General features: G+C 36.1%; 1 protein-coding gene across 1 annotated transcript in view; it reads left to right on the forward strand.

The window, feature by feature from the left end:
* SYNE1 (spectrin repeat containing nuclear envelope protein 1) overlaps positions 1-23,236 on the forward strand; it is a 288,306-nt gene that overhangs the window by 108,807 nt on the left and 156,263 nt on the right. Inside the window, exons 32-49 of the mRNA XM_066179079.1 lie at positions 2,372-2,599; positions 3,133-3,231; positions 4,623-4,810; positions 4,916-5,039; positions 6,209-6,375; positions 7,607-7,760; positions 8,049-8,677; positions 9,308-9,487; positions 10,953-11,103; positions 12,607-12,765; positions 13,741-13,923; positions 15,649-15,750; positions 17,372-17,575; positions 18,489-18,696; positions 19,413-19,525; positions 20,307-20,512; positions 21,559-21,714; positions 22,903-23,194. Coding sequence (XP_066035176.1) covers positions 2,372-2,599; positions 3,133-3,231; positions 4,623-4,810; positions 4,916-5,039; positions 6,209-6,375; positions 7,607-7,760; positions 8,049-8,677; positions 9,308-9,487; positions 10,953-11,103; positions 12,607-12,765; positions 13,741-13,923; positions 15,649-15,750; positions 17,372-17,575; positions 18,489-18,696; positions 19,413-19,525; positions 20,307-20,512; positions 21,559-21,714; positions 22,903-23,194 — 3,543 coding nt within the window. The remainder of the gene's footprint in view (positions 1-2,371; positions 2,600-3,132; positions 3,232-4,622; positions 4,811-4,915; positions 5,040-6,208; positions 6,376-7,606; positions 7,761-8,048; positions 8,678-9,307; positions 9,488-10,952; positions 11,104-12,606; positions 12,766-13,740; positions 13,924-15,648; positions 15,751-17,371; positions 17,576-18,488; positions 18,697-19,412; positions 19,526-20,306; positions 20,513-21,558; positions 21,715-22,902; positions 23,195-23,236) is intronic.

Here is a 23,236-nt window from a genome sequence, read left to right on the forward strand (position 1 = left end):
CTTCACCATTGAAGAACAAAGCAATGCTTGAATTATTGCTTCATCACCACAGCAATTCAAAACCAGTTTCCTTATGAAATAATACGTATGCACTTTTTCTGCTGGCAAATATTATAGTGTTGTCTTGCATTCCAGTAATTAGTGGACAGGATTCCAATGCTTAAGACAGAAAATAAGTGCATCAAATGATGCTGACATTGCGTTACAGTGTGTAAATTCTTGTCTGTCTAAATGGTGTCTTCTTAAGCCCTACTAGCCTATTCCAACCAAGTTCCCAGAAAGGTTGTACCTTATTCTAGATGCAGAAAAGCAGTGATTTTTTTTTTTTTCACTGCATTGAAAGTTTCTGAAAATTTCATTGTAATTCTAACACATGTAAACACCATGGTCAGCAGATGATGTTTATGAACATCTGAGTGAACGGACATAAAACAGAAAATCCTCCACAAAAGGCGTCTGGTACCTCATGGTACCTCAGGTGAACTAATGCGCTTTATGAGCTGTGATATGTGGAACAAGTCATCTCACCTCCAGTGCATGGACATAGCCAGAGATCTGCTTCAGCAGCAGTGCTTTGTGCCTGATTTTGAAAAATTTGTTACATTTGTTGTAAGTTTCCTGATGAGCTACTCTGTGTCACAACACTGATCAGCATACTTCGTACATAATTTCTACTACACGTTAGTAAGGAATATTTATTGGCATAAGATAAAAAAAATAGTGTGCTCCCTGACACTTTTGGCTGACCAGATGAAAAGCATGGGGTCAGCTGAATGTAATTATCCTTCATGGCAGCAGTAATATTCTACTTTTGGTGATGCTGATTGCAAAGCCCCAGTGACTTCAGCAGAGCCAGATTTTCACCTACACATTTCTCTGAAATTCCTGGTTGAACAAAATGACAGTTATCACAAGTAGTTACTATTGGTGGCAGACTCAGTGCGAGTTTGAAAGCCTCAATTATCCACCTTCTTTTATGTAACTGAGTGAATTTAACAGAATAGCGTGGGAGTGAGAAAGCACTGCCTCATTTGTATCTGCTGCATTGTTAGATAATTTCAGCTTCAGGGCTGAAAATCCAGTATTTTTCCTCAGCAACATGTTCTCATGCAAAAAAAAAGATATTTTATAATCCAAATTAATTCAGAATATATTGCATAAAGAGAAACTATAAATTCTTATAGCACCACATTTTTTTTGACAGTCACCCTGCTAATTTTTGACTGAATGTTGCAGTAAGCTGCTCCTGAGCTTTATAATGGCTTTATAAGAAAGAGCCCATATTTTTATCACAATTATATTAGAAGTTGGGCACTACCTATGCTTTGAGTGCATTTTCAGGAAAGTTTTTGGTTGCTTTCATGTATATACATATCTTAACTTTTTTTTTATATGAGAATGCTATTGCCTACTTCAATTTCAAAGAACTCACTTGGAGCTTTGAGATCTCTCCCAATGGGTTTTTGCCATTGCTTTTGAGAACTCCATGAACATGATGCATCAGCAGTAATTTAAAAAAAACCAAACTGTTGTGAAAAAAGCTTACTTCCAAGCTCATTGGTGCCAGCTGAATAAATAGCCACTGAATGAGAAACACTGTAAGTTTCTTTTTTGGATGATGTAGCTACTGAAATGTAAAGGCAGTGCAAGTTTCTCTTTATGCATTTACTAACTGAGGTATAGGACAGATAAAAAATTGCCAAAAACCATTATCACCCTTGTTTCATGGTTTCCTATTTATACTGTAATGTGGTTCTTTATTTAATCTTCTGCCTAAGGGCACACTCACCCTAACTTATGATCTAATTAAATTTATCCTTTATTATACCATAATATTTTAAGTTAGAAAATGAAAACAATCTCTACTGTTTTTTAATCATGGCTTGTTTTATTTGGTAAGTGCTTGAAAACCTATTAAACATAACTAAGCAGCTGTTAGGGTTCAGCTCCTTGACAATACTTCTTCAGTGACACAGTTATGTTTTTCCATCTTCTGTTTATTTTTAATCTTAAAGAGAATTGTGTAGTACTTTCCTGTGGCATAAGAGATGCTAAAATATGAACCATCATGTCATCTTGAAAATATGCACCTCAGCCAATTCTAATTACTCTTCCTGCACATTGGTTCTTGGGCAGTCTGTATTTAAAACCTTTTTCAGTGATAGTTTAAAAAAGAAAAAGGGTATTTGCAGGTCATATTAAAGACTTTGGAAGACTTTGGAATAACTAGTCATTTCAAGTGGTTAATGAACTCTCCTCTCACATATTTTTTTGATGAAGGATGTTTGTAGCACAGAGAAAAAATAAGAAAATATTGTTCTTATAATTAAAAACTTATTTTGAACCTTTTTGCTACTGCTTTACATTTTAGGTTATTATTAAAGAGATAGATGGTAAAGTAACTGGAATCTCAAATCTAGAAGAGGAAGCCAAGTCTTTTTCCCAGTTTGTTACCTCTGGAGAACGTGCACGTATTAAAGCCAAACTGACTCAGGTCAAAAGGTATTGGGAAGAACTAAGAGATCATGCACAGAGACTGGAAGGAACAATCACAGGGAATGCATCAGCACAGCAGAAGTATGAAGAAAGTCTTAAACAGGTAGACTGTTAAAAGTCTAATGGATTGTTTGCAGCAATTTATATGATAACACTATATTTTTCTAAAATTGACTATAAAATGCATATTCTAGCATGACAGACTAAAATAAATAAGTGGATTTGTAAGGTAATTGCAAGACCTAAATCTGTGCTTTGAATTACCTAAAAGGAAGCTTCAGAAAGACAGTAAAATATACACACTAAAAAAAATATGTTGTTTTCTAGAAAGCCTATGTGATTCTCCTGGATATTGTGCTATTGGGTGGAAGAATCCATACTTCTTACAAACACTTTTAACTTCATTCTTTGGTTGATAGAAGGTTGTGAAGAAAATACTTTAAATATTATTATTGCCCCAGCTGGGAGGAATTGAGCACTGTTAGCATCTTTTAACTTCAAAAGGCACTCAGCACTACAGAGGGTTAGGATATAAAATTCCCTTAGCAGCAAACATTTAAAAGATGCTACTTAAATAATCATTTATGTAATTCCTGCTGGTTTTAGCTTCTGGTTTGCCTTTTTTTTTTTTAATAGGTGCAGCAGTCAGTGTCTGAATTTGAAGCTAAGCTAGCTGAGCCTCTCACGTCGTGCACTTCGTCAGCAGCAACGTACACGGCCCTTCAGGACTGCACGGTGAGTGTGTGGCCAGCTGCTCCTGGCACTGAGTCCAGGGACACGGTGCCACACTGGCCTCCTTACAGAAATGCCAGGAACCCCAGACCAGGGGCTGCTTGATGCCACACAGCTCAGGGCAAAGGCAGGAGGAGGCAAGGGCTGCCTGTCTGGGTAGGCAGCCTCAGGGGAGGCTTAAGTACTTCCTCAGCTATTTCTTGCCACCATTTCAGACAGGATTGGAAAGTTTCTTCCCCAATCTAGGGGGAAAGAAAGCCTCAAAGTACCACTTAATCCTTCAGGTGATGGGTTTTAACTTTATGCATCTAAAACACTACAAAAAACAGGAGATAAGAAACAAATCTGTTAGGAATTTTTCCTCTAAGGTTTTCATGAAACTTGGATTTTGGTATATCTTTGGAAGTAGTTTTTCTTGGGCAATGAAGAGACTGGACACAGTTTCAACTTAGAAACTTTTATCTGTGATGCTAGGAGTCCACAGGTATTTGGGTATTTGGTTCAGTCCATCACAAAAGGAAAACAAATACTAGATTGGTATTCAAACTGCAAATAATCCCATCTCAGGGAATTTGGTATAGTATTTTTGTTTGTAAGTTCTGATATGTTTTTTGAACAATAATCATAGCCTTTCTCTCTAGAAAAATATTACAAAAAAATACATAGTTCACATTTCCTCCTATATATGATTTCTTGTAATTATAACAATTACTACTGTTGTTACTATTGCACACCTGTGAGTTGGAATTTTTGTGATCTTAAATCTGTTTCATTTTGTGCTTTTGTAACTCACTGTACTACATTTCAATAATTTTCATATGAGCAAGGCTCCCAGCTTTCTAGAAACAGCAACACTGGAAAATGTAGTTAACATTAGACATAATTTCTCTGAGAAGGATCTTTAGTTAATGCTGATGGGAGTTCCAAGTAACTCTTCCCTACTTCTGCCATGTCGAGACATTGACTGCAAGTCTAGCAGTCCTCACCGGTTGGAGTGAGGTTTTGAGTTTACGCTATGTAAATTAGAGCAACTCTAAGAGAGACAGTGAGAAAATCTCAAGTTTTTTCCTGAATTTGGATCTTTGTCCTACATGGATGATGCTGTGTCACAAGCCCATTCAGGAGATCTGACTCATTTGTTGCAGTTTTTTCCCTTTAGCACCATTCCTAGGGCAAAACTCCTTTTGCCACTAGAGTCTAGTCCATCGGTATGCTGGGAACACATGCACCTAGGGTGGACCTGAGCAATATCTAAGTTATGAAGTGACTTCATCATCTGACAGATGTAGTATTTATTCAAACTTACAAGTAGAACTTGAGAATTTTTCCCATCATTGTTACCATAACTCTGTTATTTATCTATGTGACTTCTGTTTCTTTTACATGTTCACTAGGACCTTTGTCATACTGTGGAAAAACTGAGCGGCCCTCTGGCCTCTCTCTCAGCGGGTGTCCGAAAGGTGGCCAGCAAAGAAAAGGCTGCTCAAGAGGTCACAGCATTACAGCAGAAATATGAAAAAGTGCTGAAAAGTGCTAAGGAGAAGCAGAGCTTATTAGAGACTCTTCTGGCTCAGTGGCAGAAGTGAGTAAGCTCTTACATCTGTTGTGATGGACACAGAGACCTTCCTGGGCTCAGTGTGTGAGACTGAGAGGATGACTTGGTAACTCTAGGTTGTGATTTTTCTAGGCAGGAGAAGGAGCTGTCTGCCTTCCTGGCCTGGTTGGAGGGGTGTGAAGCTGCAGGCAGGCCTTCAGGGCAGTATGTTTCTGCTGACAAAATTAAGCTGGAAGGTGAACTGCAGGCACTGCAGGTATGTTTCAATTGAAATATTGTCTTCCTGCATTTTCTGGTGAATTTTTGTGTCTTTTAAAGGAAGGAATTGCTCAATTATAGTCTGACAAGTCAATTGATTCTGGGCTTTGCAAATCTTCTAGGAGGTATTACATTATTGCTTGCAATTGCTCAGTGACTTTACTATTACCTTTAACTATAATATGCCAGCTAAAGAAAAAGGAATAAAGGTGCCTTGGTATATCCTATTATCTGTCCAGGAAGGACATCGGTCTGCTTGTTAGAAAATCCAAATATCCTTTCTCTAGAGAAATTCCTTTATTAGGCAATACTTTTTTTTTTCCTGTTTGTTTGGGGGTTTTTTTCGGTTTTTTTGCATGTGAGAAAAGGTTCTCAGATGAAAAAAAATGCTCAGAGGTTTTGAAATGACAGTGGAAGTTTGCTTTCTGATTTTTTTTTTCAAACACTAGACTTTCATCCTATCCTCAATTATGGCTTCCCTTTGATTTTTTTTCCATTTGTTTTAGATAAATATGAAGCAGTTGGCCAAATGTAACATCGTTTATACCTTCCTTGAAGCCAAGTAGTCCAAGTTGTCAGTTTTAAATATTACTGAAGAAAAGGAAAATTAATTGAGGGGTTGGGGTTTTTTCTGCTGTTGTTGTTGAGTTTTTTTTGTTTGTTTGGGGATTAGTTTGCTGTTTGGTTGCTTATTATTTTATTTGTTTGTGGGTATTTTGGGGGGGTTTGAGGTTGTTTTTTTGGGAAGGAGGCCTTGGGTTTGTTTTTGTTTTGGGGCGTTGTAAAAATGTTTTGCTTTTTTTGGCCCATTTTGCAACATTTTCCTGACAATCCTCTTGCTACACACAAAATCTGTTGTAAAACGTGGTGTCAATGTTAGCCACTGCCATCATGCAATAGAGCTGTATGGAAAAGTCACACTTTGTCCTAAAGGGGAGAAAAATACCAACCTTGATGAATCCCTGCTGAATTTAGCTTTCTGAGAGGTGTTGATTACCTGCTTGTCCTAATAGTCCTCAGTTCCTCCAAGGATTTGACTCTGCTCACTGACTTGACTCAAAGTACTGTACTGGAAATCTGTAGCTGGTTTTTTTATTAGTTTTTGTTATTTTGCATAATGTGGTTCCATGCTTAAACTAAAAGTTTTTCATTCCATTGTTACCCCAGGATTTGCAAGCAGACATTGAGTCCCATACTTCAGTCTATGAGAGCCTTTTACAGTTAAATGAGTCGCTATTTCCAACAGCTTCAAAGCAGTGTGTGAAAACAATGAAAGAAAAATTTGAAGACCTGGATGAAAGGTGGAAAGCTTTACCACAAATTATTGATAAAAGGTTTGTGCTTAAAAGTGTTTTTACATGTTTAAGTAGCCAATATCCAGATGAGGAATCCCAATCCCAAACCGTATTTTTTTACAGTATTACCATTAGAAAGACAAAGGTTTTAGATCAATACCAATCCCTGAATTCCCAGGTATGGGGGGTGGAGAATACCCCACATTTATGATGCCATCTTTTTTACACACACTCCTCCTATTTTTTGGTAGAAGAGTCTGTCTGAAGGAGTGTGGGGCAGGAAATGAAGGCAGTGTTGCATTTCCTCAGTTACAATTTCCCAAGTAAATTCCGAAATCTCTAAAAATCTGTTCTTGATTGTTTCAGTTATATGCTTTATCTTGTGCAAAGTCACACCACTGTATTTTTAAACTCACTTTGAAATTCTAATTTGCCATGAATACTATAAATGCTCAGTTGTTAGGCTGCTCGCTCAGGTTAAGCTCAGTAAAACTGTCTCTTTTACTTCAAACTGTATGTTAGCATATATTTAGATTTTAATTCTTTCCATAATGAACACACATATTTTAATATTTGTAATGTACGTTAAATAATAGATCCTGATCAATTCTGTAATCTTCTAGGTTCTTTGTTAATAGGATTGTTTTACAATATAATGATCTTCTACATGTTGAAAATTAGGTAGAGAAATTTCTAAGGGAAATGGGAAAGTAAATGACAAGGTCTTTTCTAAGGGCAAGGTTTAGACTTGGTGCTTAGGTACTTAGTTCTGCTGAGTACTCCTCTGGACACATTCTTCCTTTGAATTGTGTTCCTCTGATCAGACTTTACCTTTGCTTACTTCAGTGGAAGTTGAACATGAAATTCCTCACCCCCAGCCTAAATTCATGAGACTCTTACCTTAATTCAGTGTATCAGATGATAGGCAAGAATTGCAATGACTGAAAATCAAAGTTTAGCTTCCATCAATAACATTGTCTTTTCTGGGATTACACCCATAAAGAAAATTTAAATAACTTAAATTTTGGGGGGGGGCACCTCTAACAGTTGGTATAAATAAAAGAATGGAAACGGGAAAGATCCAAAGATGTTTTCAAATGTTGTGTTATTCCCCAGAATTAAAAAATCAATATGGCAAACTAAAGTACTCTTTCCTACTTTCCTTGCATCTGGCATTGATTTTAATGCTGACCAGTCAGCTGTGGGTTTGATTATGGGAAGTGACTAAATTGCATCAAGTGCTTTCATATTTACATCTGACATTCTATAGGATCAACTTCCTTCAATCACTTGTTGCTGAGCATGGGCAGTTTGATGAGCTCCTGCTCAGGTTTTCAGACTGGATTAAGCAATTTCTTGCTGAACTACAAGCCACTTCAGAGATAAACACAGCTGATCAACATCTAGCTGCATCTCACAATAAGGTAAACTTTTGGATGTAAATATTAAAGACGGAGAAATTGTACAGTGCATTTGGCTAAGTACTCGTCCAGAACTAGCAAGTAATATATTTGTTTGAAAACCAATATAGTGTTGCAGTCACATACAGACTTCTGTTATTTGACAATTTTAAAGCAAAATTGTGACACTGGACTATTCCTACTGAAAACCCCTCAGTAGAGCTTGTTTCACTTGTAAGTTTAGTACTAAAAAGCTTCCTGAGCTCTTGGTTTGAAAAAGAAGCTCAGACCTATTTTCTTTCTTTCCCATAGAACCACTCAATGGAAGTTGAAAGTAAGAAATGGGACTTACAAACTCTGAAGGAGCACGTAGAGAAGCTGGGTTCTTTCAGCAGCCCAGAGGACCAGCAGACATTGCAGGGAAAGACTGAAGATTGCTTTCAGATCTTCCAGGAGGCAAGTCAAATAACTAGCCAAAGACAGGATGCCCTGGATCAGCTGCAAGCATTCCTGGAGCTCCATAGTGCTGCCTCAGGAGTGCTCCACCAGCTGAGGCAGACAGTGGAGAAAACAGGAAATATGGATAAAGCTAAATCTGAATTACTGGAGAAGGAACTCAATGGTGTTATTAAGGATCTTAACAAGTTGGAATCTGATGCTGTCAGTTTGGATGGTTCCCTTACTAAGGCTCAGTATCATCTGAAGCACAGCATTTCTGGGCAGAGGACCTCCTGCAGGGCTGTGGTGGATAACCTGGGTGTGGAATTGGAGGCAGTTCAAAACTTGCTGGGAACCAAACAAAGTGAGGCAGAAGCTCTTGGAGCCTTGCAAAGATCTTTCATGGAGCGTAAAGAACAGATACTGAAGAGCATTGAAGATACTGAGGAAAAGGCTGACAAGGAGGGCCTGAAGGAGACAACACTACAAGCCCTCCAGCAAAGGTAAAAACATTGAGACTTTCACACTTGATTGCAATCTCTAGATCTTTCATGATTCATTGGAGGCATGTGTGTTTTCTCTGCCTGAGTACTTTATTTCTTGCCACGTGTATGTATCTGCTTAATAAAATTTTGTAAATAAGTGAACTATTTGGATGCACAAAACACTAAGCAAGTCCTGCTAATCTTTTATGTTGAAAGAACAGTCATGAAAGTCTATGTCTCAAAAAAAAATTTTTTTCCAAATGAATCAAAGATCCAAACAGCTATTAGAAATCCCATATAGCGTAACTATCCCTACATTGCAGAACTGAAGATTGTACATGGAATGATGAAATTAAAAACACTTACTGTAATAAAGTATTAATCTAAATATATATTTCCAGGTGACTGTTTGAGGGGGGTGGTACATATATATATCTATATGATTTTATAGCAGTATATATATCAGAAAAATCACATTCTGAGCCCAACTCTAGCAGAAAAAAAAAATTCCGTGTGTTGTAGGAAATATTAGAAAAAGGGAGTTTTATGCACAGTAACACTAAGAACAACTGTTTCATTCTTTCTTTCTTCCCTCCCAAAAAAAAAAGCAAAGGTGAGTAAATTTGAAACCACTCTTTTAACTTGCAGATTGAGGATCTTTAACCAGTTAGATGAAGAATTGAATTCTCACCAGTATGAACTCCAGTGGCTCATGGACAAAGCAAAACTAATAGCCCAAAAAGATATCACACTTGCACCTGAGAGTGACAAAGAGATAAATCGCTTAGAATCTCTTTGGAAGGATACCAAGAAAGCTATACAAGAAAAGTAAGTAGATCTTTAGCTTAAACTAAGAAAGGAGAAGATGGGGAAAGAGACCATAATTAGTCCATGTATCTTCTTGCTATACTAGTTACAGTGAAAAATAGGGCTTGTAGGTTAAATACTTAGTAGAGGATGAAAACACATTGTTAACAAGAATATTTGTACCAGTTGTACTTATACTATTAAGGCCACAGTTAGGTCCTCAGTACAGTATGACAGATATGCATGCTATTACATACATGTTATATTGCATGTTATTGTTTTCTGAAAGATAAGAATTCTCCACTGGATTTTTGCTGTCATTCTAGCTGGCACATATTCTCCTTCTGGCACAGATTTTCACTCCTATTGGTTATGTGTTTCTGACAGTTTTATATTCAGAGGTCCTAGATAATTTTTTAATTTAAGTATTTCTGTCTGCCCAAGGGAACAGGTTTATAATAATCTTTAGTGTGTAATCAGTTTCAGTGTTTGTATATTACACATGATCCAATGATCAGATTTATCAATGAAAGTTGATAACAAAAGAAGCTAAAGAAACTAGAAAAAGTTTTATCATACCCTTTTCTTTGTCTTAACTGCCTCAGGATCATCTTCAAAGAAAACTGGCAGTGATTTCTCGCTCCTGTAGACACAATTTAAAACCCTCCTGAACCTGCTTATTTTGGAGAGCTCTTTGGAGCATTCAGAGGAGAGACAGCTCCTAAAACAGTTGCTCGTCTTTTTTTGACAGTGTCATGCCTCCCAAAAGCCTTTCATTGAAAAACTCTGTTTTACAAATAAATGTTGCATATATCCGAAGTATCAGTTTTGCTTCTCTCTCTTCAGTGTTTATACTGAATGGATTGAATAGGTCTTTTTCCTCTGTCCATTGCCTGAGCATAAAGAGGCTTTCTGAGAGAGAGGGTGTGAGAAAAATTAGGCTTGCTTTTAGCAGAAAGCTAGTTTATTCCCAGTAGAAGAGAGGTAAATTGAATATAACATTTTAGTCCCAAAAGCATGCATCTGACAATTGGAGGACAAAATAGACAGACCTTAGTATACTTTGCTTTAGTCATTTTTTCTGCTTCATTTTACCCAAAAAACACTCCATGTTAAAGAAACAAGTTTTTTTTTTTAAAAAATGAACTGTGAGTAGCTCAATCATAATGTGGTTTTCAGTCAAAAAGATGCTAAACTGAGGAACTGAGAAGCTTGAATTCCAGTTTCAGTCTTTCTTTTGCTGGAGTCAGTTGCTTTATTATCTGATAGATAAGAGACAGCAATTCACATTCATGTCTCTTCAGTAAGATGTTTTGTAATGGATCGACAGTGATTTGTAAACTCAAAATATTCATATTTCCTTCCCTTCCCAGTGGATATTTAGTACTGCATCCTGGTTTTCCCATGGTGAATTGCTATGTCATGTTCTCTTATCCTTCAGAAACATGACAGCAAGTGGTACTAACATAATTTTTTCATATTACAGAAAGGAGCAGTCCTGTGTTCTGATTGATCTGATGAGGGAATATCAGAGCTTGAAGTCAACCGTAATGAAAGTCATAGACAGTGCTAACAGTGCTTCTGTGAACAAATCCATTTGGACAGATCATGAAGATATCAGGCGAACATTAGCAAAGGTAATGACATACATTTTCCTTCAAGGAATTTCACTGATTTTTTTCATGAAATGGACTTTCTTGTTTTAAAGATGCCCTTGAGCTGTATTTAAAGCTCCTTGAATTTACTGTCAAATCTTGTCAACCAGTGTTCAGAGTTTAAATTGTACTGATTATGATGAGGAAAGACTATAGCCCTTTTTTGCATTTTGGTGAGATCTATTAATCTGTAGTTAATGGAAATGCAGATTCCTAATGTATGGAAAGCATAAGTGGAAAATAATGGAAAGCTCTTTATATAAAATATATTGAGACTATATTCCTATCACAGTATGAAAGGATAGTTCTAGTCAACATACTTCAATGTTTTTCTATAGTGGGTAAGTTTTGGAGTACGTAAGAGGCCACAAAAAGAACGTGAATTGCACACATTTCCAATGTGTGTAATTTTTATATCTCTTTCCCTAAGAGGACTTCTGCCATGGTGTATAATGTTGATACTAGCCATTGAGCAGAGATAAAGTATTTGGATGCCTGCACTGTGTTAACTTCACTGGATTGTATTTCAAAAATACTAAATTCAGCTGTCCATCAGCCTGCCAGGATAAACTCTTCTGAGTTAAATACTTTCTGTTTCTTTGAAGGGCAATTTAATTTGGAAGCCTATTGAGCTCTTGGTTCAAAATCTTTCAATCAGATCTGTATAAACCTTATTCTAAACTGTGTGTATTTATGGCCTCTTTCTAATAGACATCTTAAAAGAACAAAGCTCCAGAACAGAGCTCACCAGTCCAAAAACGAATTTAATGTAACTTCCATATTATTCCTTCGAGATTTGGGCTGAGGAGAATTCCCTGCTGCAGCAGTGGCCGCATCTAGGCCTGAAGAAGTTTGAGTGCAATAAATGTTTTGGCCATACTGCATATAGATTAGTAGATTATTGTTAGCACTGCTCTCTAGTGCTTCCTGTAGAAAAAAGTGTAAGATACTTACTTGATCCGTTCTCAGGATCTTACCTTTTCAATGACAATGTTTTAAAGATTTCCCTGTGCCTAGGGTTACAAACTTAGTAGCCTTGAAGATTTTGTCCAGTTCCTTTCAGAACACATCCATGCTTTTATTTTCCAGAATGTCTAGTAGTGATGGGGGTTTTAATCCTAAATTTCATTTGCAACACCCTCTGTTTACATTGCTATAACTCCTGAAGCAATTATTCAGTGATGAAGAATGGAAAGGCAAATTGAAAAAAACTAGAATTTCCTTAAGTCCAGAAAATACCTGGTTACCAAGTGGAAGAAATTAAAAAAAATTTACTGCCACTTGTGCACTTTATTTAAAAGAACAATCATCCTGTATGATTATGCTAATGAGAAAATCATGTAGGTTGCTTTGTATTTTGTGGAGTAGTTAAATATTAGATATGAGAATTAACAAATTCACAACACAGGGCTAAGAATGGGTGAACTGGATTTTCCTTTCTTTCTTTACGGCTTCATTAAAAAAAGCAAATATTTATGTCCACAGCATGAAGCTGCCAAGAATGATCTGAGTGATAAACAAAAAGACCTGGATACTTTCACTAATACAGGAAAACATTTGTTGGCAGAACTGAAAAGAGTGCATAACTGCGACTCCACCGCGCTGAAAACAGATATGAACTCCATGGTGGACAAATGGCTAGATGTAAGAATCTGGTATTTATATGCCAAATACAGGTTTTAAGTTTGGCTAAGCTTACAATAGTTCTATTTTCTTAGGATCTAAGAGTACAGTTGTTTAGAGAATTTACTTGGAAGTATAACTTAAAGTCTTAGATGGATTTGGTATCCACTGCATGCACGAAGTTGGGACATCAATTTGATAGATTTTAGATGATGTCTTACAGCAGTGAATGAATGCTACTACTGTAAATTTGCTCACTGCACAGTTCCAAGCATGAATTTGGGTTGAATTCACACATGATGCATACCAGCAATACTTTATTGAAGTACATTGGACTAAGAAGTTTGGCAGTAAATTACATTAAGCTAAGATATGAATATGTTTGAGAAAGACATCACTATAGGAGAGAAACATAACATAAAAGCTAGTTACAGAATCATGGATTGGTTTGAGTTGGAAGGGACCTTAAAGATGTGGTTCCAAACCCCTGCACCCAGGCCAGGGGCATCTTTCACTAGACCAGGTTGCTCAAAGCCCAATCCAACCTGGCCTTCAGCATTTCTGTGGATGCATCTGCAATGGCTCTGGACAGTCAGTTCCAGTGTCTCACTACCCTCACAGTAAAGAATTTCTACCTAATATTTTACATTTTAATCTTTATACTGCTTTAGTAGCAGATTCCTACATTACAGTAAGAAGGATAAATGTAGTAAAATGTAGTTTTTTAGAAAAATAAAGCTTATTTGAACATAAAACTCTTTCCCAGTAAAAAAAACTATGCAAATATTTGGAAAGAGACACTTAAGATTTGTGTTCATTTTATGATCTGGGATACTAAATTGGAATTAGAATTCAGAACTTAGAGCTAAATCCAAGAAAATTATTTTACCCAGGTTTATTAATTATTTTGATGCATTTTTCCTATAACTATCTGCAAAATAGAGAAGTCTAAAATTAATTTGTGAATGGTATTGATATATTCTTCTCTCTTAAAAGGTATCTGAAAGACTTGATGACAACATTGACCGACTGAGTGTAAGCGTGTCTCTATGGGATGATATCCTGAAAACTGGAGACGAATTAGATGGATGGTGTAATAAGTGCATTTCTCAGCTGAATGAAGGCATCAACAACTTCAGTAGCAGTCAGAGAATGGAGGTCCTCCTGAAAGATTTCCAGGTTCTTACCCACAAATCAGTGATAAAAATGTTGTGGATCAAAATGTCAAGTTATGTCCAGCACAGAGAGAAGGCTGTGCTGTTGTAGACCTCTGTGTCCTCTGTTCAAGCTGTGGCACCCTAAGCCAATAGCTAGCTGAAAGCATTCCTGTTCTTTTCATTTGAAGGTGTTAGCTTCTGACAGGATAAAGAATGGCACATCTTACTAAATCTAAGCTCCAAAGTTATTTTGGCTCTTGCAGTTATGTTCACTTCTAGACTGAATTCTGTTCCTGTAAAAACCAGTAGAAATTTTAGACAACTTCAGCTAAAGTTTAGCAAAAAAAAAAGAGTAGTTTCTACAACCTCATCCAGGAAATTAGGTTCTCCAAACAATAAAAGAGATATTCTGGACTGGAAGGCAAATTTTAATGTCAGGTTCTGACAATTTTAGTTAGATTATGACTTATTTTTTTCTGGATAACATCAATGTTCAGGATGCATCCTGTCTCTATTGGCTTAAAATACACATCAGGTCAGTCATAGATTGAACTACATTCTACTTCATTTGGAATAAATTATGTCCTTAATAAGATGCAGAGTAAACATACTCAAGTATTATGATAGAATATAAACATTGATAAATCAGTATTTTGCTCAAGGTCAAGTTTTATCAAATGCCTTATGGATCAACCCGACGACCCAAATTCATTGCTGTTAAAGCCGATTTGGAGTAGAAGCAGACTACCTAAACCACCGGTGTACTTGATATGCAGGAGGGGCAAAATAGTATATGTGATCACTGTGTGTGCATTTACAGTCACAGAATGCATAATACCTTTTCTTTTGCACTTTGTTTTGCAAAGGCAAGAGGAAGAGGAGTTCAGTGACAGCAGGGTCCTGCCCTTTCAGCAGTCAGAAATAGATGAGCATGGACAGCAACAATCAGTTTACCTTCTATGGCCCAAATCAGTGGCCACTCTCCTGACTGAACACCTAATATTATATCCTCCCTAGCACAAAATACCCCCTAACTATTCTTCTGGGCTTTCAGAGCAGATGTTAAGTTCAGCAATTTAATCCTGCAGTCCCCTGTCCAATATTTTAATTGGAATGATCTGTTTGAAATTTTTAAAAAAGAAAATTTGGTCAATAGGATACTGGTACTTCAGAACTCCAAATTATGTTTTTTTCTTTCACTTTGATACTAATTTTTAATTAGTAATTTTTTTTATAACTTGACTCTATAAATACAAGGTACATTTATGTCAGTGTATATATATATCAGCATTTTTTAATCCCTCTTAATGTTAAAATCTATTTCTGTGTCTAATTTTTTATCAATACCTCACTTGTTTATAATAAAAATCACAGACAACAAATAATACACTCTGCAGGTCTTTAAGTGGAACCTAATACCCCTAGTAGGTACTTCCAATCAAATAAACAATGACATTTTAATCTTTCTTTTCCCAATTTTAACAAACAAAAGCTTTTATAACATTTTAAATGCTAATAATTTGTATGGTTATTTTAAAGGAGGGGAAATTTTCTCTGAACTGAGTCTAATAAGGAAAAAGAGATGGGAGATTTTTAGAGTCCAAAATTAGCACAACAGTGTTTTCTCGCTGGTTGCTAAACTGTGTTTACCTTTTCTTTCAATTTTGAAATCAATGGAGCATCCTTCTAAAAGTCTAAAAGCTTCTTGAAGTTTGGTATGAAACTTTGACCCACATCTCTTTTACAGTCTGAAGTCAAGAATAAAGAGCTGAAGTTGGAGCAACTTAGTTCCAAAATTTCAGAACTCAAAGAACTGACCAACACTCAAGAGCCTCCTGCAGATCTCCAGGTAAAATAAAGACATTGGTAACCACAGATTGTGCTCAAATAACTAAAAAAGCATTCCTTCTGAAATTTTTGTCTTTCCTACACCACCATTTTCTTTCAAGGTGACAAATGCAGGATTACTATTTGTATGTAGCGTTGCTATTCTTTGTTCATATTTCTCTAGGTAGCCTTGATATTTTTTTTGTATAAACAGTATTTCATAAAGTAAGTGAACATTAGGGTTGTAGAAGTATTTTTTAATAAATCAAAATAGAATAAATAGTTTATAATGTAGCTGTTGAGGTATGAGACTACAGATATTCTCTACACTGCACAACATTAAGCCACATCCCACATAAGTGCATGCACAGTTTGTTTCTTGAAAGGATTATAAGGCAGGAAAATATGTTCATTTGCTTTGTGAACCAAAAAGTATTCTCTAGTGGATTAGAATAAGGGCCCTGAACTAGCTCTTACGAGAAAAACATAAAACAATGAACACAACGGTGAGCTGTTGAACTTTTGGCCAGATACTTATTTCTATGTCTAGGGCAGTCACAAAACCAAAGTATGACTATTTTGGCAGTTTGATTTCAAACAGAAATTTGTATTTGAGATTATTAACCTAATGTCAGAAATTTTTAAAAAATAAGTTGACTTCTGCAATTTCCATGGGCAAGGAGATATCTATATCTATATCTTTATCTATATCTATATCTATATCTATATCTATATCTATATCTATATCTATATCTATATCTATATCTATATCTACATCTATATCTACATCTATATCTATATCTATATCTATATCTATATCTATATCTATATCTATATCTATATCTACATCTACATCTATGTCTATATCTATCTCAGGTTTTAATGGAAGTTAATAAAACACTCAAGTCTTGCCCACATTTTGGAACGGGCTGCCCAGGGAGGTTGTTGAGACTTCCTCTCTGGAGAAGGAAAAAACCTACCTGGATGTGTTTCTGTGTCACCTGCTGTAGGTGACCCTGCCTTGGCAGGGAACTTGAACTAAGAAATCCACAGAGCTCCCTTCTAACCCAAAGGATTCTATGAATCTAATTTATATGTAGTACCATGTTACAACTGATTCGATTTACTTCTATAATGATACGTGCTGAGCCAACATTTACGATAATTTTGCATATTCCTGGCTTTGAACAGGTTATGGGGCAAGGTTCTAGCTTATTTTTTATACTGTCTTCAATTTTCACCTGCCTTACGCTGAGATACTTTAAGCCTCAGTGCTCTTAAGGCTCACTCCCCAACTGATACTTCTTTTTATCGAGCTATTTGAGTGTAGGTCATGTTCTATATATATGGCAAATTAGTAAAGGGAAAATATCAACTGTTTAATTTATCAGGAATTGATAATAACTGCAATAGTTTGCAGCCTGGCTTTTTATAAGCTAGTATCCCTTCTTTGGATTATTGTGTATCTTAGACTGAATCCTGAATGGTTGTCATTTTGTAGGTATGTATCTCCAGTTAAACCTGTAAAGAGAGCAAAATTATCATTGTGTGCCACTTTCCTACCTCTCATTTTGCCAATAAGCATTTACCCTAATAAACATTTCTATTATTAAATGCCTTAATACATAACATTTTGGTTTTAGTTTATAGAATCAGATTTGAGGCAGAAGTTGGAACATGCCAAAGAAATATCAGAGACAGCAAAAGAGACGCTGAAAGATTTCAGCACTCAAAAGATGCAGTTACAGAAGCTGATTGGTCAGATGACAGACTGGCTAACTCAGGTGGAGGAAACACTGTTAAGCTGTGCACGTAACCTGGATCCTGAAGCTCTAAATAAACTAAAGGTCAGTGTTGAAGAAAATTAATATACTTTTCCTTATGCATTGATCTTTGGGGATTTTTTTTTCCTGAGTTTTATACTTAATTCTCCTTTGATAAAAAATGCATATCTCTGCACAGCTGATTGAATATTAGCAAATAATACAGTGATAATTTTTAGGAATTTTGCACCAATTAACAAAAGTTCTCATTTATTAACTTCATAGAAACCTTTTAGAAAATTTTAATGAATAATATGGTCTTTGTTGTGGCAAGAACACAGAGTTACATTGAATTCCTTGGTCATTACTCCAGCATGTTTGCAAGTACATTGACTCCTTTCCGATAAGTTACAAACTTACAGCACATCACAATAAAAGACACTGGTCTAAATTCAATTTTAACACAAACTTCTACTTCGGAAGTCCTCCTCAGTCATCATATATAGCAATTCTTTTTCCTATATCCAAGTGCTCTCTTGACATGCAGTTATGCACATCATAACATGACAAACCACATGGAGGTATTTAACTGTGAGCACAGTTAATATTGATATACTAACCAATTCACATTTAACTTTCAGAAAACGTTTCTCATTCAGAAGTCCTGCCAAATACCGGTGTCATATTGCATCCCACATGTACCTTCAGACTTTGCTGAAGATATCTTTTTCTATTCAATATGCCTTGAAATCTATTTCTAATAGAGTAATAAATCATGAGAAACAGCACTTTTCACATTTCTACGATGGCTCTTCAGTTTCATCTCACTTGGAAAATTCAGGAAACATGATCCAGTGCCTCTTCCTTTCTTTGCGTCTGGAATGACTTATAGAGTACAAGAGGAAAGAACATACGGGAGGAGTAGGAATGCTTGAGAAAAAGACAGTTCTTTTGTTTCTTTCTAAGTACCATATTTATCTTGTAACTTTATTTTCAGGAAACACAAAAGGACCTTCAGCTTCGGCAAAGCAGCATCGACTCAACCCGGGAGACCCTCAACAGCCTCTGTCGCAAATACCATTCAGTGGAGCTGGAAGCTCTTGGTGGCACTGTCACTTTGTTAATAAAGAAGTATGAAGCAGTGAATCTGCTCTGTTCCAGAACACAGGCCAGGATGCAAGAGTCCTTGGAAAAACATTTCCTCTGTGAGTCCTCAGGCTGGTTAATAGGAGTGAGCTGTTAGCCCGCAGCCATGAGTCATCCTGGAGCCTGCCAGAGTTTCCAGTGACCTCACTTGCAATTACAACTTTGTTTTCATATGGAGCGTCTCAAAAAGTCCTGTTAACTAAATGTTCATTGGATAACTGCTGTGAAACAAAACATTTTACATATTCAACTCTAACCATGTAATATGGTTAATATTAAATATGTAATACGAAAATGCACCTTTCCTCACTATTAGTATTCACCTCTATTGTATAAATACATTTTGTTTATTTGCATTAAAGAGTGGTATATAAACAAACGGAGGTGTTTATAATGTAAAAGTACCCACCTGAAGCATTTTTTGGGCTCCCTGGATAGTCAGTGGAGAAAAGTAAGCAACTTTTAATCTTATTTATTAAGATACTGATTTAGATTTTATCTAGCATAAAATTGGGACATATCATAAACTGAAATTGACTGTCAAGGGCAACCTAGTAAGACTGTTCAAATGTGGATTTATACAGTGGAAACATCTTGTTTCTTGTGAAATTAGTCCTTCTCCCAAGGTTATTGAAGACAATTAGACCTATTCTGTTAGCTTTTACACACTGTTCCTGAAGGATAAAAGACTTGTTTAAAACAGCTGTATAGTACTGTGGATAATGCTGGATCTAAAAAAAATATTCTCTTTTCTATACTTTTTTTATTAAATAAGACTCTATGCAAGAATTCCAGGAATGGTTTTCTGGTGTGAAGGCTGCAGTAAAAGAATCATCTGACCGGTCTGGGGACAGCAAAGTCATAGAGGCAAAGCTACATGACTTGCAGGTATAGTGAACAAATTAAATTAAAACAACCAGTAATTAACAATTTAGTATAGGAACCAATTGTGTGTCTAAAATAATTTGTAGATGCTAACACACTTGTTGTTTTTGTTTTTAAAAAGATAATATAAGAATGGTTCAAGACAGCAGTATGTACTGTAGAAGGAGTACAGTGGAAACTGTGGTCCCTGTTCTGAGAGATAAGAATTTAATTTCTGAAAGGTTTATGTGTAATATACTATTCTTGTTTCTGATTATGATTTCTTTTTCTTTTTACTTTCTTTGTCTTCTTTTCCTATCTTTATATTTTACTTATTCAACATTTCAGATTAACACTGATATGTCAAAGCTTGTATATATATACTTCTCATGTGACGAAACATAAGTAGCAGACACCTGTTGTAAACAGCCCTAATTCCTGAAATGTGTAACATCCTCAAGAGATTATTAAACTATTAAGAGAAAGCCATGACCACCTTGGGATCAAATAAGAAGATGGAGTGCTGTGAACTGTAGCACCACTTACTAAAACTTGATTTGAACTATCTGCTTAGGATTTTTTTTAATAGCTCGATATAGCCCTCATTTGTGCCTGAGATGTTCGGTTTTCTGAAATTTCTTTCCCAGGGAATTTTCTGTAAACCAAACATCTCAGACACAAACCAGGGCTACAGCTAGACATAGCTCTTACCTTGTTGGAGAAATCTGACCACTTCTTATAGAAATATTGCATATCTTTAATTACCAAATCTTATCGGTTCAAACCATGTTCTTTCATTGCACAGGGTGTGCTGGATTCTATTAGTGAAGGACAGAACAAATTAGATGCTGCCTGCAAGGAAGGAGAAAGTTTATATGGTTGTTTACCCAAACCAGTTGTGAGCCATATTCAGGAGCAAATAGCAAAGTCTAACCAGAACTTCCAGGAATTCCTCAACCAGTGTCTAAATGACAAGAAGGCCCTGGAAGATTGTGCATTACACCTGGGAAGGTGAGTAATTCCAGCAGTCACAAACAAATTGTGAACTGCATGAAATTTTCGGGCTTCCAAAGTGCAAGGCAAAACACGAAATTATTTCCACTTGATCTAGTCATGTTTGCTTTTTTCTTTGGAAACATTTAGGAGAAATTGAAGTTCACTGATAAAAACAAAAAAACAGGTCATGCTCCAAGGGTTAAAGAGTAGAAGGTCAGCATCATATATGCAGTTCTGTAACTTATGAAACTCCAAATCAGCAGTTGGGATTCCAGTAATTTAAATGCCATTTTCTGGATGGAAAATGTTCAATGAAGTTCATTTCTGCCCTGAGGTTTGAAGATAGTATGCATTTTACACATCATGTGCCTGTTCTGTCCCATTCCAAATGGATGTATTTCTTAAGGAGTCAAGAAGAAAACACCCTTAAATTACTGCTTAGGGCTGGAATTCTGGCAGTTGAAATATCTTCAGATCTATCCAGATTCAAAACTGTTGCTAATTGAAAGGAAAATTAGTGTGGCAGTAATGTGTAAAACAACAGTATAGGATGGCGTGCCTGCATGTAAGGAAAAGTTTTCAAACTTAGGGCCGGAACTTGTTTTGCTGAGTTTGGAACACTCAAGATTGCAGTTCTCTTCTGTAGAAGAAATTGAAAGCAGAACGCTTCAGGTGTTCTACACATAAATGCTGACCAAAAAAAAAAAAAAAAAAAAAAGCTCACATTTACCCATTGTTTGTTCTTAGTCTAAATTATTGTAAGAATTTGAAAAAAGCTTTCTTTTTATCTGCTTTTATTGAATCTGCTAATAAATAAAAGTACTGTCACTTTAAATTTTGGAGGCTTCTGGTCTCTGTGTAGTTCCCATGATTTTCCTGAACATTTTTAGAGAGTTGCTGAATATTTTTAGACTAGCAGTCATCATAGAATTATGTTTTGTGTACAACTCTTACTCTCGAAGCATGAAATTGTGGATATTAACTTCTTGTGGATATTAACTTCTTCCAACTTTACTCCACTTGAGAAGTACTTTTTAAGGGAGTATTTATCTTCTCCGTAGCTTTGAAGATCAGTACAAGAAGCTTGCCCTGTGGATGCATGACATGGAAGAAAGAATAAGCACAGAAGCATTAGGAGAGAACAAACAGCTTGTTTCTGAGAAGAAAAAGGAGGTGCAAAAGGTGGAAAAGTTCCTGGAAGAGTTGCTGAATTCAAGGTATAGTGAGAATACATTTTCTAAAATACTCTCATTTTTTCCTTTACTAGGGCAGAAGTAAAATCAAACTAAATGTTGAGGTAAAGTGTGTTTTTGAAAGCTAGAGAAATGTGTTGGAAAATACTCTGTGAAAAGAGGCTGAATCCTGATACTTCAATTTCTAATGAATTTCAATCAAATCCAGTATTTGCTCTTGAAAAAATTAATAAAAGCTTATCATCAATAAATGAAAATTTTTAAAAAAAAAAAACTTTTAAAAACAGAAGTTTAAAATATTGCTTTTAAAAACAATAGTGAAAATAAGGTTTATCATTATGTCCATTTTAAAATTTTCTTTCTGTCCTGTAACATTCAACAAATCCAACCAGGTTAGCAGAATCCCCTTCCCCATACAGCTTGCCTTATAAAAGAGCTCTAAAAGCATCCACATTAGCAGTGAAGTCTTTCTGAAATTCAGACTTAGCCAGTAGATGATGAAGTAATTGCCATTTTGAGTACACAGAGATTTTTTTTTCAAATTCTCTTTTTATTATTGGGTTAGTGAAGGTAGAAAAAAAAATAGTAGTCAGTTGTCCAAGTCTTAGAGCATCCTAAAAAGAAACACTCAGTCACTCCATATGGCCTTGAGACTGATGCAAGACATTTTGGTCTGATGTAAATTCCCTGTAGCCATCATGTATCAGAAAGAGTGATCAAGTAGATTGAGATTAACTGAGGCTCTACAAACCCAATTTTAATCCCCTTTACTGACCCTTGTACTGAATCTGAGTCATTGTCTAATCCTTGACAAATGACCTTTCCATCATGCCTTCTTACCTGTCCAAGATTATGAACTTCTGAGAAGCTTTAGCAGGTACAAAAGGGTAGCAGTTCATATAGAAATGGAAAGTTTGACTGCTGAAAAGAAAACCAAGGTAGCTTTTAATTTAAATGTTTGACACAAAGATTTCAGTGGGATCATTCTGATCACCAAGATTCTGCAAGAAATGGCACTGCACACAAGAAAAGATGTTGATCGGTACATGCTGTTATCTTCTTTCAGTCTCTCCTAACTAATTTTTCCAGTTAACTGTGAACTCTTACCACTAGTGGAGTAGGTGTTATGTCAGCATAACAGTAGCACTGTTATGACAGTGGCTATAGTACTTCATCCTTTCTGAAACTTTTAGTCTCATTATTTTCTTTCAGGGACTCTTTTGATCAGCTCTCTCAGATGGCACAGACTTTAAATGAAGAAGGCCGTGGTGCGGGGAGAGAAGTACGTCTGGCTTCTCAACATCTCACCAATTATCAAAACATGGTCAAAAATGTCAAGGAGAAGCTGAGAACATGTCATCTTGCACTCCAAGAGCATCTCACTTTTGAGGAGGCATTGCAGAGTATGTGGTCATGGGTGAAAGAGGTTCAAGATAAACTGGCATCATCACAGAGCACTCTTGGGAGCAAAGCCACCCTGGAAAGACAGTTGACACAAATTCAGGTAAAGAAGGATACACATAGATATTACACATCAAGGTTAATA

The sequence above is a fragment of the Chamaea fasciata genome, unplaced genomic scaffold, assembly GCF_029207755.1.
Source record: "Chamaea fasciata isolate MVZ Bird 193981 ecotype frontalis unplaced genomic scaffold, bChaFas1.0.hap1 SCAF_3, whole genome shotgun sequence".
Classification (NCBI taxonomy): Eukaryota; Metazoa; Chordata; class Aves; order Passeriformes; family Sylviidae; genus Chamaea; species Chamaea fasciata.